The sequence below is a fragment of the Podarcis bocagei genome (assembly GCF_964188305.1).
Source record: "Podarcis bocagei genome assembly, chromosome: 3".
Classification (NCBI taxonomy): Eukaryota; Metazoa; Chordata; class Lepidosauria; order Squamata; family Lacertidae; genus Podarcis; species Podarcis bocagei.
The window spans coordinates 69731296-69750253 of record NC_138127.1 but is presented as its reverse complement, the minus strand read 5'-3'; the positions used below and the strand labels follow the sequence as shown (position 1 = coordinate 69750253).

Sequence of the window (18958 nt, the reverse complement as noted above, 5' to 3'; positions counted from 1 at the left end):
CAGATGTTCCTTCTTTTGTAATGTATTGGCCATATTAGCAATCTGTTGCTTAAACCCACAGAAGAAAAGGAACAACAATCTATGCATTTATTCATATCCAAGTAACCCCAGAGGAAAATGCAGCCCAGCTGAGTGTTCAACATCAGGCATGTACACAATGAGCAAAAATAGGTGGTTCGAAATTATGCTGCCAAGGAATGACATCTTCCAAGGAACTCAAACCAGCCTCTTCAAATTCTGGCAATCTGTGGTATGAAAATAAATATAAGGAAAAAGAAAAGCGAAGTTTGCCACCTACTGCCCAACAGCATAATAGTAAACGCTCGCATGGAGTTCACTCTGCATTTCTGAAAGTCTACAATTTATCTTTTTACAGACTGTTATACACTTTCATGTACTGCCCTGCACCCCCTTTCTCCCTCTCCTCTGTCCCAGAAAAACACATTCATTAAGAAGGAAAACATTTCAATTCAGAAATTGAAATGAAACACAGCTAACTAAAATAGAGTTTTGTATGAGAAGTATATAATCAACGTGACAGGATTACAATAAAAGTTTATTATAGCATACAGGCTAGCAAGGGATCCCTTTGAAAAGGGGCCAACAATGTCATGTGTTCTCCAAGCCTGCCCTCAAGTTAGATACTATGGAAGAATAAAAATAATGCTACAGTTTAGCATATGCTTTAACAAAACTGCTATTGCACTTTCAATTAAACCTTGCCTACAAAAGCTTGTGCCATAATAAAAATAGTGCCTTTTGTAAATCTTGCCTACAGTGCAAGATTCAAAACTTGAGGGCTTAGAACCTCTTCTAGCTATGCTGAATTCTGAACATTTGGAAAATACAATGGTATCTCGGGTTAAGTACTTAATTCGTTCCGGAGGTCCGTTCTTAACCTGAAACTGTTCTTAACCTGGAGCACCACTTTAGCTAATGGGGCCTCCTGCTGCCACTGCGCCGCCAGAGCACGATTTCTGTTCTCATCCTGAAGCAAAGTTCTTAACCAGAGGTAATATTTCTGGGTTAGGGGAGTCTGTAACCTGAAGCGTATGTAACCCGAGGTACCACTGTAACTCATTTTACAAGAAGTATTTTCAAATCATTGCACATCACCAAAAACTAAAATAAAATAGACCTGCAATTCAATTCCCATCTGCATATGCCCATATTCAAATGGTGTGAGCAGGCATTAAATACCTTATATGAACGCTAGTATCAACAGCTCCAGCCGTAGTTAACAAAGGATACCCTGCTGATCAAAACTGCATTCCCTGAGTTCACTAATTCACTTGAAATCTTTGTTATTCTCAGGGAATATCATAGAAAGTCAACACAGATACCTTAGTACTGAGCTAGTTAACTGGATCCTGTATGGGCTGTTCAGGCCTCGAGTTCAAGCGCTCTTTGCCCTGCTCTTCCATTGTGCACAAAGCTAACATCTATACTAGGATTTTCGGTGGAGGTTTGAATATGCAGTTCCCCTTAGCAGTTGTTACTTTGTACATTAGGTATCAAAGAAGACGGCAACAAAGAAATAGCAACTAAGTCTACTCCTGATCCATGGAAAGCCATGGGACATTATCTGAATGAACCATGAATACAAAGTATTTTAAGATATTCATTATCTCTGATTTGAGAGAAAAATCAGTGGAGCATAGCGGCCCATTTGGGAAAGCACACTTTCCTACATATCAGAATCGGAAGAGGATTTCTCCTTCATTTCCTCCTTTGATCACACATTTGGCAAATGAGAGTTAGAAATGAAATCTTGGTAGACCAGCCTCTGGATCTTAAATACATAACATGGGTATTAAGGTTCTCTTTGGTTCAATGGAATTTACTTCCAAGAACTATAACCCCCATGCACATGCAGAGCTCTAAGCACACGGAGGCCTTCTTGGTCCGTTTTATGAGTAGGGGCATATATGACATGGAAAGCTTCTTTATATGGAGAGCTACATTTGCAGAATAGTGTATGAATCGGTACTTGGATTGTGCCGTCCATATATATGTAAAAATACTTACTGAGGGCCAATTAATACAACCTTTCTCACTTGCCAAGATGTATACTGACATGGAGTGGTAAGGTAGTTGGGCAATTTTACCACATACTCAGATGGAAATTTTGTGATTTTGGCACATCTAGTGAATCAATGGCAGACTCAACTACAGCATGGACTGAGTCAACCTATGTTGACATAAGGGTCACCTGACTCAATCACAAAGAAATGCTGTATTGGATGTTGATAAGGTTTCCATAGCTTATTCAAACCGATGCCCTTCACTCCACCAATTAAGGGAGGGAGGGCACAAATAGAGATTCCATAAGCACTCAAGAAAGAGGGAAAGTTATTTTTGCCAATTTCCCTTTCCCCCAGCAGTCTCCTGAAAATCTGCTTTGAGGGGGTGGCAGAGAAGCCTACAGGGCAAAAGTGAAAATCAAACATCAACCTCTTCTGCCTTCTGTAAGAAGCAACCTGTGTTAGACTGCCATCAGAAGGAACTACTCAGTTCATAAAAGACCCGCTCTGCATCAAAGTCAAAATCTCCATGTTACAAGACAAAGGATGCCATTGGGGAAAGTCTTGAGGAAATAGTAAAGGGCTGGCTGAAAGGACTAACAGAACTGGAGAAGATGTAAACAAATATAAGCACACTATCGTCATCTAAATATCACCACACTCTGGATAACAGTGACAAAAAAGCCTATGAAAAATATAGTATTCATCAACTGTACAGTTTGTGAATAAAGCATCACTTAGTTTGGACTAACTTTTACTATTTTTTGCCAAGCAGAAAATTCCTCCTAATTGTGTTGTTCTTTGATAACAGAAAGTATGAGGCAGACACTTTTTAAAATAGGAAAACGAAACTGTAAAAGCACAATGGTTAGCTGACAGCCTCAGAGACAGCATTCATTCTGTCATTTAAGAATTGATTAGATTGCTTTTGACAATGTCCAGACTGCTCTTTTTGTCTTTTATTGCTGCAGCGTTTTTCAAATCCTCTGTTGTCCTCTTACTCAACATGACCACCTCCAATCCAGTACTTTCTCATTCTTATTCTACGTATTTTCCTGTATAAATTTGACCCTGTGATCCTGAACCATGCAGGCTGAATTGCAACTCTTTCATCGCTTACTTTTTTTCTAGGACAGTCACTGATCTTACTACTGCCTACTGGTCTGTCAATGAGGGGGTGTGTGGTTTTTTTTTACTGCAATACTTATTATATGAGTTATTGTTTCTTTTAAGGTTACAGTGGTACCTCTGGTTGCGGAAATGATCTGTTCCGGGGAGCTGTTCGCACCCTGAAAAGTCTGTAACCAGAGTGGTGCTTCTGCGCATGTCTGAATGGTGCAGAAACACTTCCGGGTTTGCCGCGTTCTTAACCCGAAAAAACGCAACATGAAGCTTTCGCAAGAAGAGGTATGACTGTATTACCTAGAGAGATTTGTGTGTGTTTACACGTTGTAAACCACCCTGAGGACTCTTCTGAATTATGCTGGCAGGATGGCTCTCACACAAAAGCAACATAAACATGGGAGAGCAAATGAAACATAAATCTCTACCTCCAAAAGACAATAAACAATGCATATGAAAAGGAAAAACCTAATGAAGACACAATGTATTATCCCACTGAAAGGAACAAACCTATGGGAATCCCATTTAAGTGTTATCACAACAGCAGTTCATTCATGTTTCCAGATTGCCACTGCTTATCTTCCAAGGCAGCCAGATCTCAGTTACTTCCTCAAATCCAAGTTTTCTCTCCCCCATGCCTCACTGTAATCCAGTACATCCCATGTGGCAAGTCAGCCAGCCAGCCAAAGATGCTGATAGGTCTTTCTATGACTTGAATGTGGGGGAGGAAAAGGATGTCACTAGCTAATGAACAGATTCACTGTCATTAGCAGAGGCTAATGATCACCATCTATTTGTAGAAATGTTTCCTGATCACAAAAGAGAGGAGGAGAACACTGAACCTTTGCTAGAACTGAACACCAAATGTGAAACATTAAATTATCCTGGCAAGTCTTCTGTAGGAGCAAAGAGGGTAAAATTTGGACCAATTTTATTTGCCAGCCCAGCCTTGCAAATTAGCTCCCCAAAAATTCCTGAGTATGATGCACACCATAAATACCATACAAAACCTTCTGCTCCCCGCTCCCCACCCATATCTGCCCCTTTGCTACAAAAAACAGTACAACTGCTGAAATGCATCCTTTCTTTTCTACAGTAGAGGGCCTTCTGGCCTTGTTCACATGTAATGCTAAGCACAAGAAAAAACAACTTTTTAAAAAAATACACAACGAGGGAAAAGACTTACTGTGATTGCATCTGCTGAGGTAATCCGGAGGGTTTCTGCTTTAGTGTAAAGGTCATCTGAGCCATGGGATTGACCTTTTGTTGGACCTGAACCTTCTTGGAAAAGGTCTGCTGAACAGACCGCTGAGGAATAGGCCATGGTGGAGTCACAGGACCTGGTCCTCCAGGAGAAGCCGTTTCTTGCTTACTAGCATCCTCACAAGTGCTGCCTTTCGTCCCAGGTTTACACACACAAAGCTGTGGTCGCAGACACATCCCTCCATTTTGGCATGGTGGTGAACAGTTAGCTAAACAAAGAAGAGAGAAACAAATGGAACAATTAAAATCTCTTCACGATACAATGTGAACATTGCAGGTTTTTGAGGCAAAACTCTTATCCCTTGATTAACCAAGAGGCTTATCAGGGGTGGAATGCCTGCAGGCCAAATTAGAGGTCTGATTTGGCCCATGGGGCTGCTCCCCCCCCCAAAAAAAAATGCCCACACCTAAAGTACGCTCCCAATTGCTCCTTGGCAAGAAAGGTTTGCTGTGTGCACCAATCAGGTGATGAACATTTGGAGCACAAGCATCACTTGGATTGGCTGCACTGCAGAGTTTGGTATTGGGGACTCTGTATTACATGCTGTAAGTACTGGTCAACTGACTGGCATTTACAGCAAACCCCAGTGGGAAATGTTTCCCTTGCCCATGCAGTCTGAAATCAAACTGGGGAAAGAAAGCACCTCACCTGATGTCATGGTGACATCAAGTAGCTCACAAGTGGGCAGCCGCACTCACCTGTCACAGTAACCTGTAGGGCTTGGGAGAGGTTAAGATCCAGCCTGCCAGAAAGATCCACTTCCCCACCCGAGGTAAATGGTGCAAACTGGCAGTATATGAATAGGGTTTTGGGTTTTTTGTTGCTTTGACTATGCAGCATTTACTGATGTAGGTATTTACTGCTACACATAATACACAGTTTATTTGTGCTTGGCCCTCACCTCATGCTTGGCCCTAAACCAATTTGATATCTGGCAGTAAATTAAGAACGTCTACAGGGAGACGATCCCCTTTTCACCAAACTACAGAGAAAATCTTCATACAGATTATTTTCTGCAAACAAATACTTCTCAACATAAAAAGTCTCATGTTATCTTCACACATTAGTGCATATTCCCACAAGGTCACCATCTCATTTAAGGAGGAAAGTATATCATTTAAGAAAGAGGTTTTAAAAGCTCAGTCTCCTGTCCCCAGTAAATTTGGTGTTGCTGATAGCCGGGACACAAAAAGCTCTGTAAATCCTTAGGAGGCTGAAAATCTTTCTGACATTGCTTAGAGATGCCTAGGGCTGTTTCAAACGTTACTAAATTTGCATGTTTGCCATTGGTGGCGTGGGGAATAGTTTCGCTTGGTAAGCCCTGGGAAGTTCTATTTAGCTGCCCTTGTATATGCAGTGCAAGCCCCACAAAAGTTGTTGCCCACAAATCCAAAGCAGTTCACCAGCCATTTATGCACAGCAACCCCCACTCCTACATCTGAAGTATATGTGGATAGGTGAGCCACTCAGTAAAACAGTGTTGAGGGCTAGTAACTGTTACAGACTTTTGCGCAAGGATATAATAAATATCAACACGGACATTGAGTCACTATGAAAGTGGCTTAGGATGCATCTGGGAAAGGCAAATGAGAACGGTGTTTAACAATTTTTTCTCCTACACACCATTTATTGACAGTAACCATTCAGTAAATAGATGTTGTCCTGTGAAAAGGCATGGAGGTGAGGGGGTGGGAGGGAGAGAGTTGAAGACAAAGCTATACAAATCTTTCCCACATTTTTGTTTGTTTTCACTCTGAAACAAAAAAAGTACACACTCCAATACACATCAAGTGACTTTCCCTCTTTGAAATCAGTTCCATACCGTCAGTGAGGTTTGTGAGCTGCCTTCCATCTGGACTGAGAACCAATTGTTATTTCCAAAACTCAGATTGCTTTCAGATCCCAAACATATATAAAACATAACCTCAGTGTTCTTTTGTCCTCCCTGACTCAAGGGGCCTTTCATAGTATATAACATACTGTGGAGAACTGGCTATGTCAGACAAGCTCTCTAAGAGCAGCCTAACACCTGCTAAACCATAACAATTAATTCGGGTGAGAATAAGAGGGGATTAGTGCATTAGAATGTAGTTGTTTTGGACACAAGTTCCATTCAAAGTTCTTCTGAATCCCCTCTAGCTAAGGCAGACAGGGCTTTGGCAAAGCACTTATGTTTCAATCTGCCACTGGATCTCTTACCCCAGAACAATTCCATACCATTCCATCTACAAATAAGAGGAATATATATTTGTATTTCACCAGTGTGGCTGATTTTAAATGCTCACTGAAAAGTCAACTACAGTGGTGCCCCGCAAGACGAATGCCTCGTGTCAGGGAACTGCCATCAGAGCATCAGGTGGTGGAGGGACTCAGGCAGGATGAAAGAGACTCAACTGCTGAAGCAGGGACCAGCAGGGGGAGGAGTGGGTCTCTGAGGGAATGCGAGCAGGAGGGAGGGCTCAGGGAGGCTTCCAGCGAGAACAGTGGGGAGGTATCGGAGTCTCCCATAGGGAGACCCATACCTCGCAGGAAACTGTCACGCCGTGAGTCCAGGAGACGCGTTTCCGTTAAGGAACTTCTTTGCTGGAAACGCTTCCGCAGACAGCCACTGTCGGACTCTACTAGTGACTAGAGCAGACATGTCTGAGGAGCTCCGTCACACACGGAGGTTTGTGGGGGCGCACAAACTCTGAGGGAGCACGTTTTCACGCACAAGCAGCTAATCAAACCCTCACAGCAGTCCGACAGTCTTTGTACGCTGCCTGTGCAAGAGAAGGCATCATGAGCGAACCAACCGGAACCGGAGGAGCAGGGGCTGGAGCTGGTCCAAGCTTGGAAGATAGATACCGAGCGTTGGAGGTTCAACTGGCCCTGCAGACGGCGAGGCTGGAGGAGAGAAGGGCTCAGGATGCAGACAAGAAGGGGAGAGCCACTCAATTCCCCAGAAAGGTACCAGGATTGGTGCAGAAATTTGGGGGGGACCCCAAGGACTACCATGCTTTTAGGACAGAGATGCAATATGCCCTTAATGTGCAGTTCGATGAGTTCCCTGATGAGGAATCGCGAGTTGCTTTTGTAATTGGGCATCTTGAGAAAGGGGCTAGAGACTGGGTTCGACCCCTAATGGCAACGCACAATGACATACTAAAGGACACAATGAAGTTCTTTCGTGCAATGGATATCATGTTTTCCAGCGATATTGAGGAAGGGGTGGTGCGCAGACAGCTAATGGCTTGTAAGCAGGGGAGTCGATCTGTCCGTGAATATTGGACTGAGTTTACCATGCTGATTCACAGACTGAGTTGGGATTTATCGGCGGCACCCGTTCAAATGCTATTTGAAGAAGGTCTTTCTTCGGGGGTGAAAGACGAGCTGGCACGGAGCCCCAGGGCGGAGTCTATGGATCAGCTGACCAAATCTGCGCTGACCATAGGAGCGCGGCAGGAGGCAAGAGCCTTGGAGAGGCGGGAAGGGAGAGGGGAACGTTGGAAGGAGTTCCGCATTCCAGACATTCCTGAGCCAGCTTTCCCGCCGGCAGAGCCGATGGAAATCGGAACAGCGCGCGCGCGCGCATTTTCAAAAACCAGCGAGGGAGCTAAGAAGGAGGGAAAGGGCCCCCGGAAATGCTATCTCTGCCAACAGCCAGGCCACTTTGCCAGAGTCTGCCCCCAGAGGAAGGAATGGCAAGGGATGGTGGGAGCTGTTGAGGGGGGAGAAGAAGGGGGAGCGGAGCAGGTAAAAGCCAACGCCTGGTTGCCACAATTGGGGCACTGCAGCCAGGCCAAAGAGCAGTGAAAGTGCCCGTGCCAGAAGCTCCTCGACCTGCTCTAGTGATTGAAGTGTCGCTAGAGCTGCAGAATGGGCACCCCCTAAAAATAAAGGCGCTATTGGACTCAGGCAGCTCCTGCAATTTTATGAGCAAGGAGTTTGCTGCTGAACACCAGATACAGACCATCCCTTTAAGCAACCCCCTGCAGGTGACCACGATTGATGGCAGGGAGTTGTTGGGAGGAGGAGTCCGCTTGCAGACTGTCCCAATGATAATGAGGGTGGCAAGGCACACAGAACTGATAGCGTTTAATGTGGCCACCCTGGGAGGCGCTCCCATTATTTTGGGAATGAGCTGGCTAGCTCTACATGATCCGCTGGTTGGCTGGCATCAAAGAGTGGTGTCCTTTGGTTCAGCACATTGCCTAGAACACTGCAAAGGGGAGAAGGGTTCAGTAGGGGCCCAAGCCACCCTAGCAGGGACTGAAGTAATGGGGAAGGTGAAGGTACCACCACAGTATGCAGATCTCAGCGACGTGTTCAGCGAGAAGGAAGCTGACCAACTACCACCTCATAGACCCTTTGATTGTCAGATCAATTTACTCCCTGGAGCACAGCTTCCCGTGGGCAAGTTGTATGCCATGTCAGACAGGGAAATGCAGGAGTTGCGAGGGTTCATTGACAAGAACCTGAAGAGAGGCTTCATCAGAGAGTCCAAAGCAGCAGGGGGGAGCCCAGTGTTCTTTGTGGACAAAAAAAATGCGGACAAGCCGAGACTTGTATGTGATTTTAGGCGGCTGAATGCAGTGACTGAACCGGTGGCGTTCCCTATGCCCAGAATTGATGATATTTTGACCATGGTGAGGAAGGGAAAGATTTTCACAAAGCTGGATCTAAGGGGGGCGTACAACCTGATACGCATAAGGAAAGGGGATGAATGGAAAACCACCATGTTTACCCCTTTGGGGGCGTTTGAATACCTCGTTATGCCATTTGGATTACAAGCAGGCTCCGCGTGTTTTCAATCTTTTATGAACCACGTGCTGGGCCCTTTGCTCTACAAGAATTGCGTTGCCTTTCTAGATGATGTGTTGGTGTATTCTGAGAATGAGGAGCAACATGTGAGAGACGTCAGAGAAGTGTTGAGCAGACTGCAAGCCAACAGGCTGTGGGTCAAACTGGAGAAGTGTCGGTTCCATACCAAGGAGGTGGAATTCCTGGGGTACCGCCTGTCAGACAAGGGATTGGCCATGGATCCCGGCAAGGTACAGGCAGTGCTGGAATGGAAAACACCCAAAACCAAGAAGGATGTGCAGAGGTTCCTAGGGTTTGGAAACTTTTATCGTAAGTTCATCCGCAACTTCGCCCATCTGACGGCGCCCATCACTGACTGTCTCAGCAGTAAGAAGAAGTTTGTATGGACGGCGGAGGCGGAGCGAGCGTTTGAGGAACTGAAAAGGGCCTTCGCCTCTGAAGAACAACTTCTGCATGTGGATTTACGAAAGAAGCTAAGGGTTGAAACAGACGCATCTGACAGAGCCATAGGGGCGGTGCTTCTTCTGCAGCCGGGGAAGGAGGAGTCGGAGTGGCGTCCGTGTGCCTTCTTCTCGCGGAAGCTGAACAAATCCGAGAGGAACTACACGGTGTACGACCGAGAACTGCTTGCTATTCATGAGGCGTTCCGGAGATGGAGGCATCTGCTAGTTGGTGCACAACATAAAGTGCAAGTGTGCACGGACCATAAAAATCTAGAGTACTGGAGAACGGCGCGAGTGCTCAACCAAAGGCAGTTGAGATGGGCCCAAGAGTTCTCCAAATTTAACTTTGAGATTTGTTATGTGCCAGGCCCAGAGAATGTTAGGGCGGACGCTCTCTCACGCAAACCTGAATATTTGGAGGGGGAGGGAGCACCCGAAGAAACCCATATCATTCCAGAGGACCGCTGGGTGTGTGGGGCGACTTTGGTGGGGCAAAGGGAATTGGTAGAGGGTACGGTGCAGGATGCATACGCCCAGGGGAAACTCAGGGATCTCAGAGGGGAGGAAGACAAACCCGGTGGTTTTGAGGAGAGAAATGGGGCATTGTATTATAAGGGAGCGTTATATATACCTGAAGGGGAATTGAGGGAGAAAGTACTCAAGCAGCTGCACGATAGCCCCACAGCAGGGCACTTTGGGCAACACAAAACCATGTGGCTGGTTACCAGGGAATTTTGGTGGCCCAAGGTCAGGGAAGATGTGCGGGAGTATGTGAGAGGGTGTGAACAATGCCAAAGAGCCAAGGGGGAGAGGCAGGCGCCGGCTGGTTTATTAGAACCACTGCCCACACCTGAGAGACCGTGGGAAGCAGTGGCAATAGATTTCATGACTGATCTGCCAAGGTCTAGAGGGAAAACAGCCATCATGGTTGTAGTAGACCTGTTAACTAAAATGGCCCACTTCATAGCCTGCTCACATGCGGTTACAGCAGAAGAAACCGCCAAATTGTTTGTAGAGAATGTGTTTAGGTTGCATGGCGCCCCCTTGAGGGTGGTTTCAGACCGAGGGAAACAATTTACTTCCAGGTTCTGGAGGAAGCTCATGAGCTTACTGCATGTAGAGGTTAATTTCTCGACGGCCCGTCATCCTGAAACCAACGGGCAGGCGGAAAGAGCAAATGGGGTTCTACAACAATATTTGAGGTGTTATGTTAATGACAGAGAGAATGATTGGGTGGAGAAGCTGGCGTTGGCAGAATTTGCCTACAACAATGCAGAGAACGTGTCCACGGGGATGAGCCCCTTTTTGGCTAATCACGGGTGCCATCCCAGAGCCTTCCCAGGGGGGGAGGGGGAGAACTGGAGCGTTCCAGCTGCAGAACAGTTCGTGGAAGAAATGGAAGCGATCCATCGCCAGCTCCAACTCAACTTAAACAGGGCTAAGGAGGAATATAAGAGGCAAGCAGACAAAAACAGAAGGGAAGGTGAAAGCATCAGGGTGGGGGACCAGGTGTGGCTGTCAACCCAAGGGTTGCCATTCAAAGGAGGTTGTAAGAAATTAAGACCCAAAAGGCTGGGTCCGTTTGAAGTCATACAGCAGGTCAATCCAGTGGCTTTCAGGCTCCGGTTACCGAACCACATGAAGCTGCACCCAGTTTTTCACAGGTCGTTGCTGTCACCGTATAGAGGAGACAGTGAGGGGAGGGTCACTAGGGGACCAGCAATGGAGGAGAAGGAACACAGCTACCATGTAGCGGAGATCCTCGATTCCAGGTGGAAGGGAGATCAAGTAGAGTATTTGGTAATGTGGGAAGGGGAACCGGAGTCGGAAAACACCTGGGTTAGGGCAGAGGATGTCAATGACGAGGTTTTAATAGAGACTTTTCATCAGAGGTTCCCACGTAAACCTCAGCCTGTAGCGAGGTTCCGAAGGGAATACTTTGCCACCACCGACGAGGAAGAGGAGTTGGAGGGGTTCCCAGATTCTGAAGAGGAGGAGGATTCAGCTGGCCAGGACGACGATCGATGGAGAGAATTGTTCGAGACGTCAGAAGATGAGGAAGATTCGTTTCGGGGTTTTAGCCCTTCACCTCTCAGGGGGGAGGAATTGGGAGGGGGTGAGGGGGGCCCTGGAGGGGAGGTGGATGTCAGGGAACTGCCATCAGAGCATCAGGTGGTGGAGGGACTCAGGCAGGATGAAAGAGACTCAACTGCTGAAGCAGGGACCAGCAGGGGGAGGAGTGGGTCTCTGAGGGAATGCGAGCAGGAGGGAGGGCTCAGGGAGGCTTCCAGCGAGAACAGTGGGGAGGTATCGGAGTCTCCCATAGGGAGACCCATACCTCGCAGGAAACTGTCACGCCGTGAGTCCAGGAGACGCGTTTCCGTTAAGGAACTTCTTTGCTGGAAACGCTTCCGCAGACAGCCACTGTCGGACTCTACTAGTGACTAGAGCAGACATGTCTGAGGAGCTCCGTCACACACGGAGGTTTGTGGGGGCGCACAAACTCTGAGGGAGCACGTTTTCACGCACAAGCAGCTAATCAAACCCTCACACCTCGCAAGACAGAAAACCCGCAAGACGAAAGGGTTTTCTGTTTTGGAGGCGCTTCGCAAGACGAATTTCCCTATGGGCTTGCTTCACAAGAAGAAAGCCCATAGGGAAATCTCCGGGGACCTCTTTTAAATGCTGGTGGTGGGGAGCAAAGCCTTTCCCCCCCTCCGGCCTTCAGAAGAGGTCCAGGAAGGCCGGCGGGGGCCGAAAGGCTTTGCTCCCCACCGCCAGCATTTTAAAAGCAGTCCAGGATAGCAGGGAAGCGCTTCCCACTATCGCGGACGGCTTTTGAAGGCAGGCGGGGGGGAGCAAAGATTTTCGCCCCCCGCCCGCCTTCAGAAGAGGTCCTGGACCTCTTCTGAAGGCGGACGGGGGGCGAAAGTCTTTGCTCCCCCCTGCCTGCCTTCCCGGGAGAGCGGAGAAAGGCAGCGCGTTTCTCCGCTGTCCCGGACGGCTTTGGAAGGCAGGCGGGAGGGGGGGGCAAAGACTTTCGCCCCCCCGCCCGCCTTCAGAAGAGGTCCAGGACCTCTTCTGAAGGCGGGCGGGGGGCGAAAGTCTTTGCTCCCCCCTGCCTGCCTTCCTGGGAGAGCGGAGAAAGGCAGCGCGTTTCTCCGCTGTCCCGGACGGCTTTGGAAGGCAGGCGGTGGGGAGCAAAGACTTTCGCCCCCCGCCCGCCTTCAGAAGAGGTCCAGGACCTCTTCTGAAGGCGGGCGGGGGGCAAAAGTCTTTGTCCCCCCTGCCTGCCTTCCCAGGGGCTTTTACATCGCCCCGGACAGCGGAGAAGTCCTCCGCTGTCCCGGGCGATTTTAAAATGCCGCCCGCCAGCATTTTAAGATTGCCCCGGACAGCGGAGAAGTCCTCCGCTGTCCCGGGGTTTTTTAAAATGCTGGGGGTGGGAAGAAAAGCCCTTGTCCCCCCCCCCCAGCCTTCAGAAGAGGTCAGGGGACAGACTGTCCCCGGACCTGGTCTGAAGGCGGTTTCCCTAGGAACGCATTAATTGATTTTCAATGCATTCCTATGGGAAACCGTGCATCGCAAGACGGAAAACTCGCGGAACGAATTAATTTCGTCTTGCGAGGCACCACTGTATTGGTTTTATGTCATGAACTGCCCTGAGATCTATTAGTAAAGGGAAGTATACAAATTTAACGAATAAAATCAATAAAGTAAAATAATCACATTCAATGCCTTAGGGGGTTCTGCACCCACGTGTAGTCATATTTCCTGGCTGTTCCAATATAAACTCATTTTTTTGTCTCACTCTCATCTTTTAAGCATGTTGTGGAAGACTCGTTCCTTTTAAATATATTGTCAGGTGAGCATTTTAATTTTTGTGTATTGCTTTTATCTTATTTTAATATCTTTTGTTTTATTTTACTATGCAAGTCATTTTGAGGCAGAGTGCAAAAAAGTGACATAAATCACAATAGTAATGATTCCCTCTGCTGCCATTCAAATTCAATGTGCTGCCCCTCCCACTTCATGCCTGCCAAAACTTATGACACGTTCCAAGTGGTGCCCTCAACTGTCACTTCACCCAGAAGATTGCTCAATAATGTAGAGTTGGAACATCCGGGGACTGTGTGGGGGCATGCAACTTATTTCCTACCCCCAACCCCAGTTTCTCTTGCATCTGCTGCCAGAGCCAGAGGATACGTGAGACAGAAGAAGCCCAGTGGGCAAGCTTCAGCCTGTGAGGCGCTATCTTCTTCTGGGTCTTTCAACAAGTAGTTCCAGGCCAGAAAATTCAAGTGCAGAGTGAAAATTTGGAACATCAGAGACCTAGGGAGAAATGTATGCACGCCTTTCCCATGCCCAGTAACTATTATGCAATTATCTAATTTATTAAATTTTCAACATAGTGTAAGCCACCTCAAGACCTTCAGTTAGTAGGTGAGTTTAAATCCTTCAGTTAATTACGGTAATTAATTTGAGTTAAGGTATTGCAAGCTGCACTGAGGATTCCAAACTGCAATTGGGTCTCAGAGCCTTGCCTCAATTTATCTATCACAGCCTGTGGGGTCTTCTCTCTTCTGGAGATGCATGAGCTGAAATCTTCCCTCTATTGCCACTTTTCTGCTCCAACATGCTCCCCTGGTGCCTCCCTGTTGGTCTCAGACTGTACCAACTCCAGCCTCCCTTGGCTGCCTCTGCAAACAATAACTCTGGCTTTGTGTTTTGGTTTAAGAGATCAGCTTCACTCCAACCCAAATCTGATAAGGTCTTGGCAACATTTTAATCCATCTTTCATTTACCCAAGTTAGTATAAATATTCTCAACTGGGTTACCCATCATTCCCAGCATATCTGAAAATAATTATACTTGACATTCCCAACTGGGTGGAGAAAACCTAAATACATGTTGCTGGGAAGTTGGCAAAAGAATTAAAAATAAAGACTAGAACTCAGGTTAGGTTACTGCACCACTATATATTCATATACAAACACATATATGTAACAAAAAAAAGGAAGAGTTTATTTTTATTATAGTGAAGACACATAATTTAAGATCCAGGTTAGGAGGTGCAAATAAAGGATGAAATGTGCAGGAATGCTGCCACCCATAATTTCCCAAAGTTACATAGGAAGCTGATGCACAGATCCCAAAGACATGTTTTGTGAGATTCATAAAATCTGTACAATTTTCAGACAAGGGAAAAGGTCAGACACTTCTGTTTCCATTTGCTTATGGTATTGTGACTTTATGATATTAGTGTACAAACATCACACTAAGTCCAGCCTTGAGGATCCAGACACACCAGCATTATGGTTCCTATTTATTCCCAATACTTATTGAATCTCAAACAAAATACATTTACTGGGACTGTATAGAAAAAATACATCTAGGCAACTGAGAATCCAATATTACAGTATTTAACAAGAGCAAAAGTAATTTACATGATCCTCCCAAATGTTAAATGCCAAAAAATGAGCATTCAAAGAAAAACCCTCCCTCGCTTATGATAATGACAAAGGAGATTTATAAACATTAATGGATTTTCTCCAATATTTCCCCAAATAACTAAGAAAAATTATTAAGCCTAACTCTTTTCTGAAAGGCAGATGTTTATTTAATTATAAATTATATGTTAGCTATTAACCCTGCAGCCAGAATCATACTTTGGTTAAATCCATGAAGTTCATCCAGTTTTACATATGATGACTATAAAACACTACACAGTCTTCTCCTCTTTTATCATCTGGCTTCAGCACACAAACAAGCAGCAGCATGTCCAATTCACATGTGAAGGGAATAAATTTGAGTCAAATTGTTTTTTATGCAATCGCTGGCAGCAGGTGAGAAAATGTTGTATTGTGTCATCATGGCAATTTCCAGCTGCCCTTCCACTGAAGTTATAATAGCAAACAGTATCAGATCACCAATGACAAAACACAAGGCTCCAGATTTAGCTCAGGATAAAAAGGATTTTACCTCTTGTGCCTATAAAAAACACTATATATATATCTCACACACACACACACACCATCCAGTAAGGTAAGTTACAGAAAGCAAAGAGTAAGGTTTCTATAACTTCCATCATAGAGCTTCAGTATGCGGATGACAACATAGTGTGTGCATGCTCAGAGGATGACCTCCAAACCATCCTAAATATCTTTGCAGAAGCTTACGAAAAGCTTGGCCTATAACTCAACATCCAAAAAACCAAAGTGCTGCACCAACAAGTACAAAATAACCCCTCTGCAGCGCCACAAATCCAACTCAATGGTGTAATGTTGGAAAATGTTGATCACTTCTTCTACCTAGGCAGTTATCTTTCCACAAGGGCCAACAATGATGCTGAAATCCAGCATCGCCTGAGCTCTGCGAGTGCGGCTTTCTCCCAATTGAAGTGCAGAGTGTTTGAGGACTGGGACATTCGCAGGGAAACCAAAATGCTTGTTTACAAAGCTATTGTACTACCAACCTTACTATATGCTTGTGAAACATGGACCACTTATAAATGCCATCTCCAACTCCTCGAAAGATTCCACCAACGGTGTCTCCGAAAAATGTTACCCATCACTTGGGAAGACAGGCGAACTAATATCAGTGTACTGGAAGAAGCAAAGATCACCAGCGTTGAAGCAATGATTCTTCAACATCAACTTCGTTGGGACTGGTCATGTTGTGCGGATGCCTAATGGTCTTCCAAAGCAACTACTCTATTCCAAACTTAAAAATGGAAAGCATAATGCTGGTGGTCAACAAAAGAGGTTTAAAGACTGACTCAAGGCAAATCTAAAAAAATGTACTATAAACACTGACAACTGGGAAACACTGGCCTGCGAGCGCTCCAGTTGGAGAACAGCCTTTACCAAAGGTGTCATGGGCTTTGAAGACACTCAAACTCAGGACACAAGGGAGAAGTGTGCTAAGAGAAAGGCATGCTTGGTAAATCCACACCGTGATCAACTCCCATCTGGAAACCAATGTCCCCACTGTGGAAGGACGTGCGGATCCAGAATTGGCCTCCACAGTCACTTACAGACTCATTGTTAAAACTGTGTTTATAGAAGACAATCTTACTCGGCTACAAGTGATCACCAAAGAAGAAATAAAGTTACAAAGTGCTGTTATGTTAAGGTTGTACCTTATTAACAGCCCAATCCAATGCATCTTCTCTAAGAAGTAAGGATGAAGATCTCATCAGCAAATTCCTCTCCAATACTGTATCTGGGGATCTCAGGAGCTAACACTCAACAGCAGGTCTGTACAGAGTTTGTCTGAGGCGCAGGGCAGGAGTCTTATTAGAATAAAGTTATAAACTCAACGCGGGTGGCGCTGTGGGTTAAACCACAGAGCCTAGGACTTGCTGATCAGAAGGTTGGCGGTTCGAATCCCCACGACGGGGTGAGCTCCCGTTGCTCGGTTCCTGCTCCTGCCAACCTAGCAGTTCGAAAGCACGTCAAAGTGCAAGTAGATAAATAGGTACCGCTCCGGCGGGAAGGTAATCGGTGTTTCCGTGTGCTGCTCTGGTTCGCCAGAAGCGGCTTAGTCATGCTGGCCACATGACCTGGAAGCTGTACACCGGCTCCCTCAGACAATAAAGTGAGATGAGCGCCGCAACCCCAGTCGGTCACAACTGGACCTAATGGTCAGGGGTTCCCTTTACCCTTTTATAAACTCAACTGAAAAAGCAGCCAGTCCCTGGCAATAGGTTGCTGACCAGCTTAGCCTTCTGAAGCCCAGGACAATTGTACCCAGCTACCCAACCCCTTTTGCATGGGCCTGCCCAACAGAGTTAGGAAAAGAGCATGAGGATACAAACCATAATATATAATGCTGCAACTGTCTCAGGTGACTCCACTCTGTCCCCCTGGCTATATATTACTACTGTGCCTTCTCTGACCTGTATTGCACTACAGTGGTACCTTGGGTTACATACGCTTCAGGTTACAGACTCCGCTAACCCAGAAATAGTGCTTCAGGTTAAGAACTTTGCTTCAGGATGAGAACAGAAATCGGGCTCCGGCGGCACGGCGGCAGCAGGAGGCCCCATTAGCTAAAGTGGTGCTTTAGATTAAGAACAGTTTCAGGTTAAGGATGGACCTCCGGAACAAATTAAGTACTTAACCCGAGGTACCACTGTAATCTTTTTCCATCCCCAAAGCAGGCAATAGTGCCTCCCAAACAAGGGAAGCACTACCCTCCATATAAAGCTAATCTCTCTGTTGGCAAGGGCCCCTGTAAGTAAGCAATGGTGGTTGGCAAGGCCACGTTGCTCACTTGATTTCCCAACATGGAAGTCACTGTTGGTAACTTGAAAAGGGGAACAGGGAGGGAGGTTGGTGCGGTGCAGGTACTGTGGCAGAGTCAATCAATATGGCATATTTGTTCATAACGTGGACATGATTGCATCTTTTATCATTAAGATGCTGTCTGTCTGAAGTGATAATACTTGCATTGTACACCAAATTATAATAAAGACTCTCCTCCCTGAAAGAGAGGGGAGGGGTTGTGGTCGGGAGCCTGAGCCCCGCCTAGCAGGGGGCGTAGCCCCCTGCCTTCAGCTCACCTGGCTGGCGCTCACGCCCCCTCGGAGGGCCACCCAACCAGGTGCCACTGAGGGGGCGTGTTCAGCAGCTTTTGCTGCAGCGACAGCCTTTCCCCGGCCTCATTCTCCGTCGTCGCCTCTTCGGGCGTCCGATGCCTGCTTGGCGGGAGGCCTTGGCACGACCCTCGGTGACAACAGGGGTGAGCCTAGAGTCGGATCAGCATCGACAGGCTCCACCTACTGGTTGAATAACCCATCGTCCAATGCCTAAGCCAATACCTTTTCCATTGCTGTAACCAATAAAGTTGTGGCCTTTTCTTGCCCATTAACCATATATCACGTGTCCTTGTGTCTTTATTTCACCACACGGGGGTCGGGTCCTCGAACCACAACCTTCCCCCCCTATTATGCCCATTCACAAGTTGTGCCAGAAATGTCTGTGACAAAAAAACCAAAAACAAAACTAGAATAAGGGTGCATAATAGGCACAACTGGATCAAAACGATGCTAAAAATAATAATAAAGGAGTATGCCAGTTTACTAAGTCTTCTCTAGGGTCAGGATGCCTAGGTTTCTGAGCAGCTTTGAAAACAGAAACAAGTACAATTGATGCTCCTTATTTTCCTCAGTAGGAAAACATTATAAATATGTTTTTAGAAATTTGGATTTTTAAAAAGTCAGCTTCTCCACTTCAGACTGTTGAAAATTAGTCTTGTGTTATTTCGTGGTTAGTATAATGGTTTCTGCATTCTCCAAA

The 18958-nt window shown here is 46.3% G+C and overlaps 1 protein-coding gene across 10 annotated transcripts in view; it reads right to left on the bottom strand.

Annotated features, from left to right (window-relative positions):
* The window catches only part of LTBP1 (latent transforming growth factor beta binding protein 1), a 196793-nt gene that overhangs the window by 162754 nt on the left and 15081 nt on the right, over positions 1-18958 (bottom strand). For all 10 annotated transcript variants that reach the window (XM_081188004.1, XM_081188009.1, XM_081188010.1 and 7 more), the window contains exon 3: positions 4333-4618. In XM_081188004.1, coding sequence (XP_081044130.1) covers positions 4333-4618 — 286 coding nt within the window. The remainder of the gene's footprint in view (positions 1-4332; positions 4619-18958) is intronic.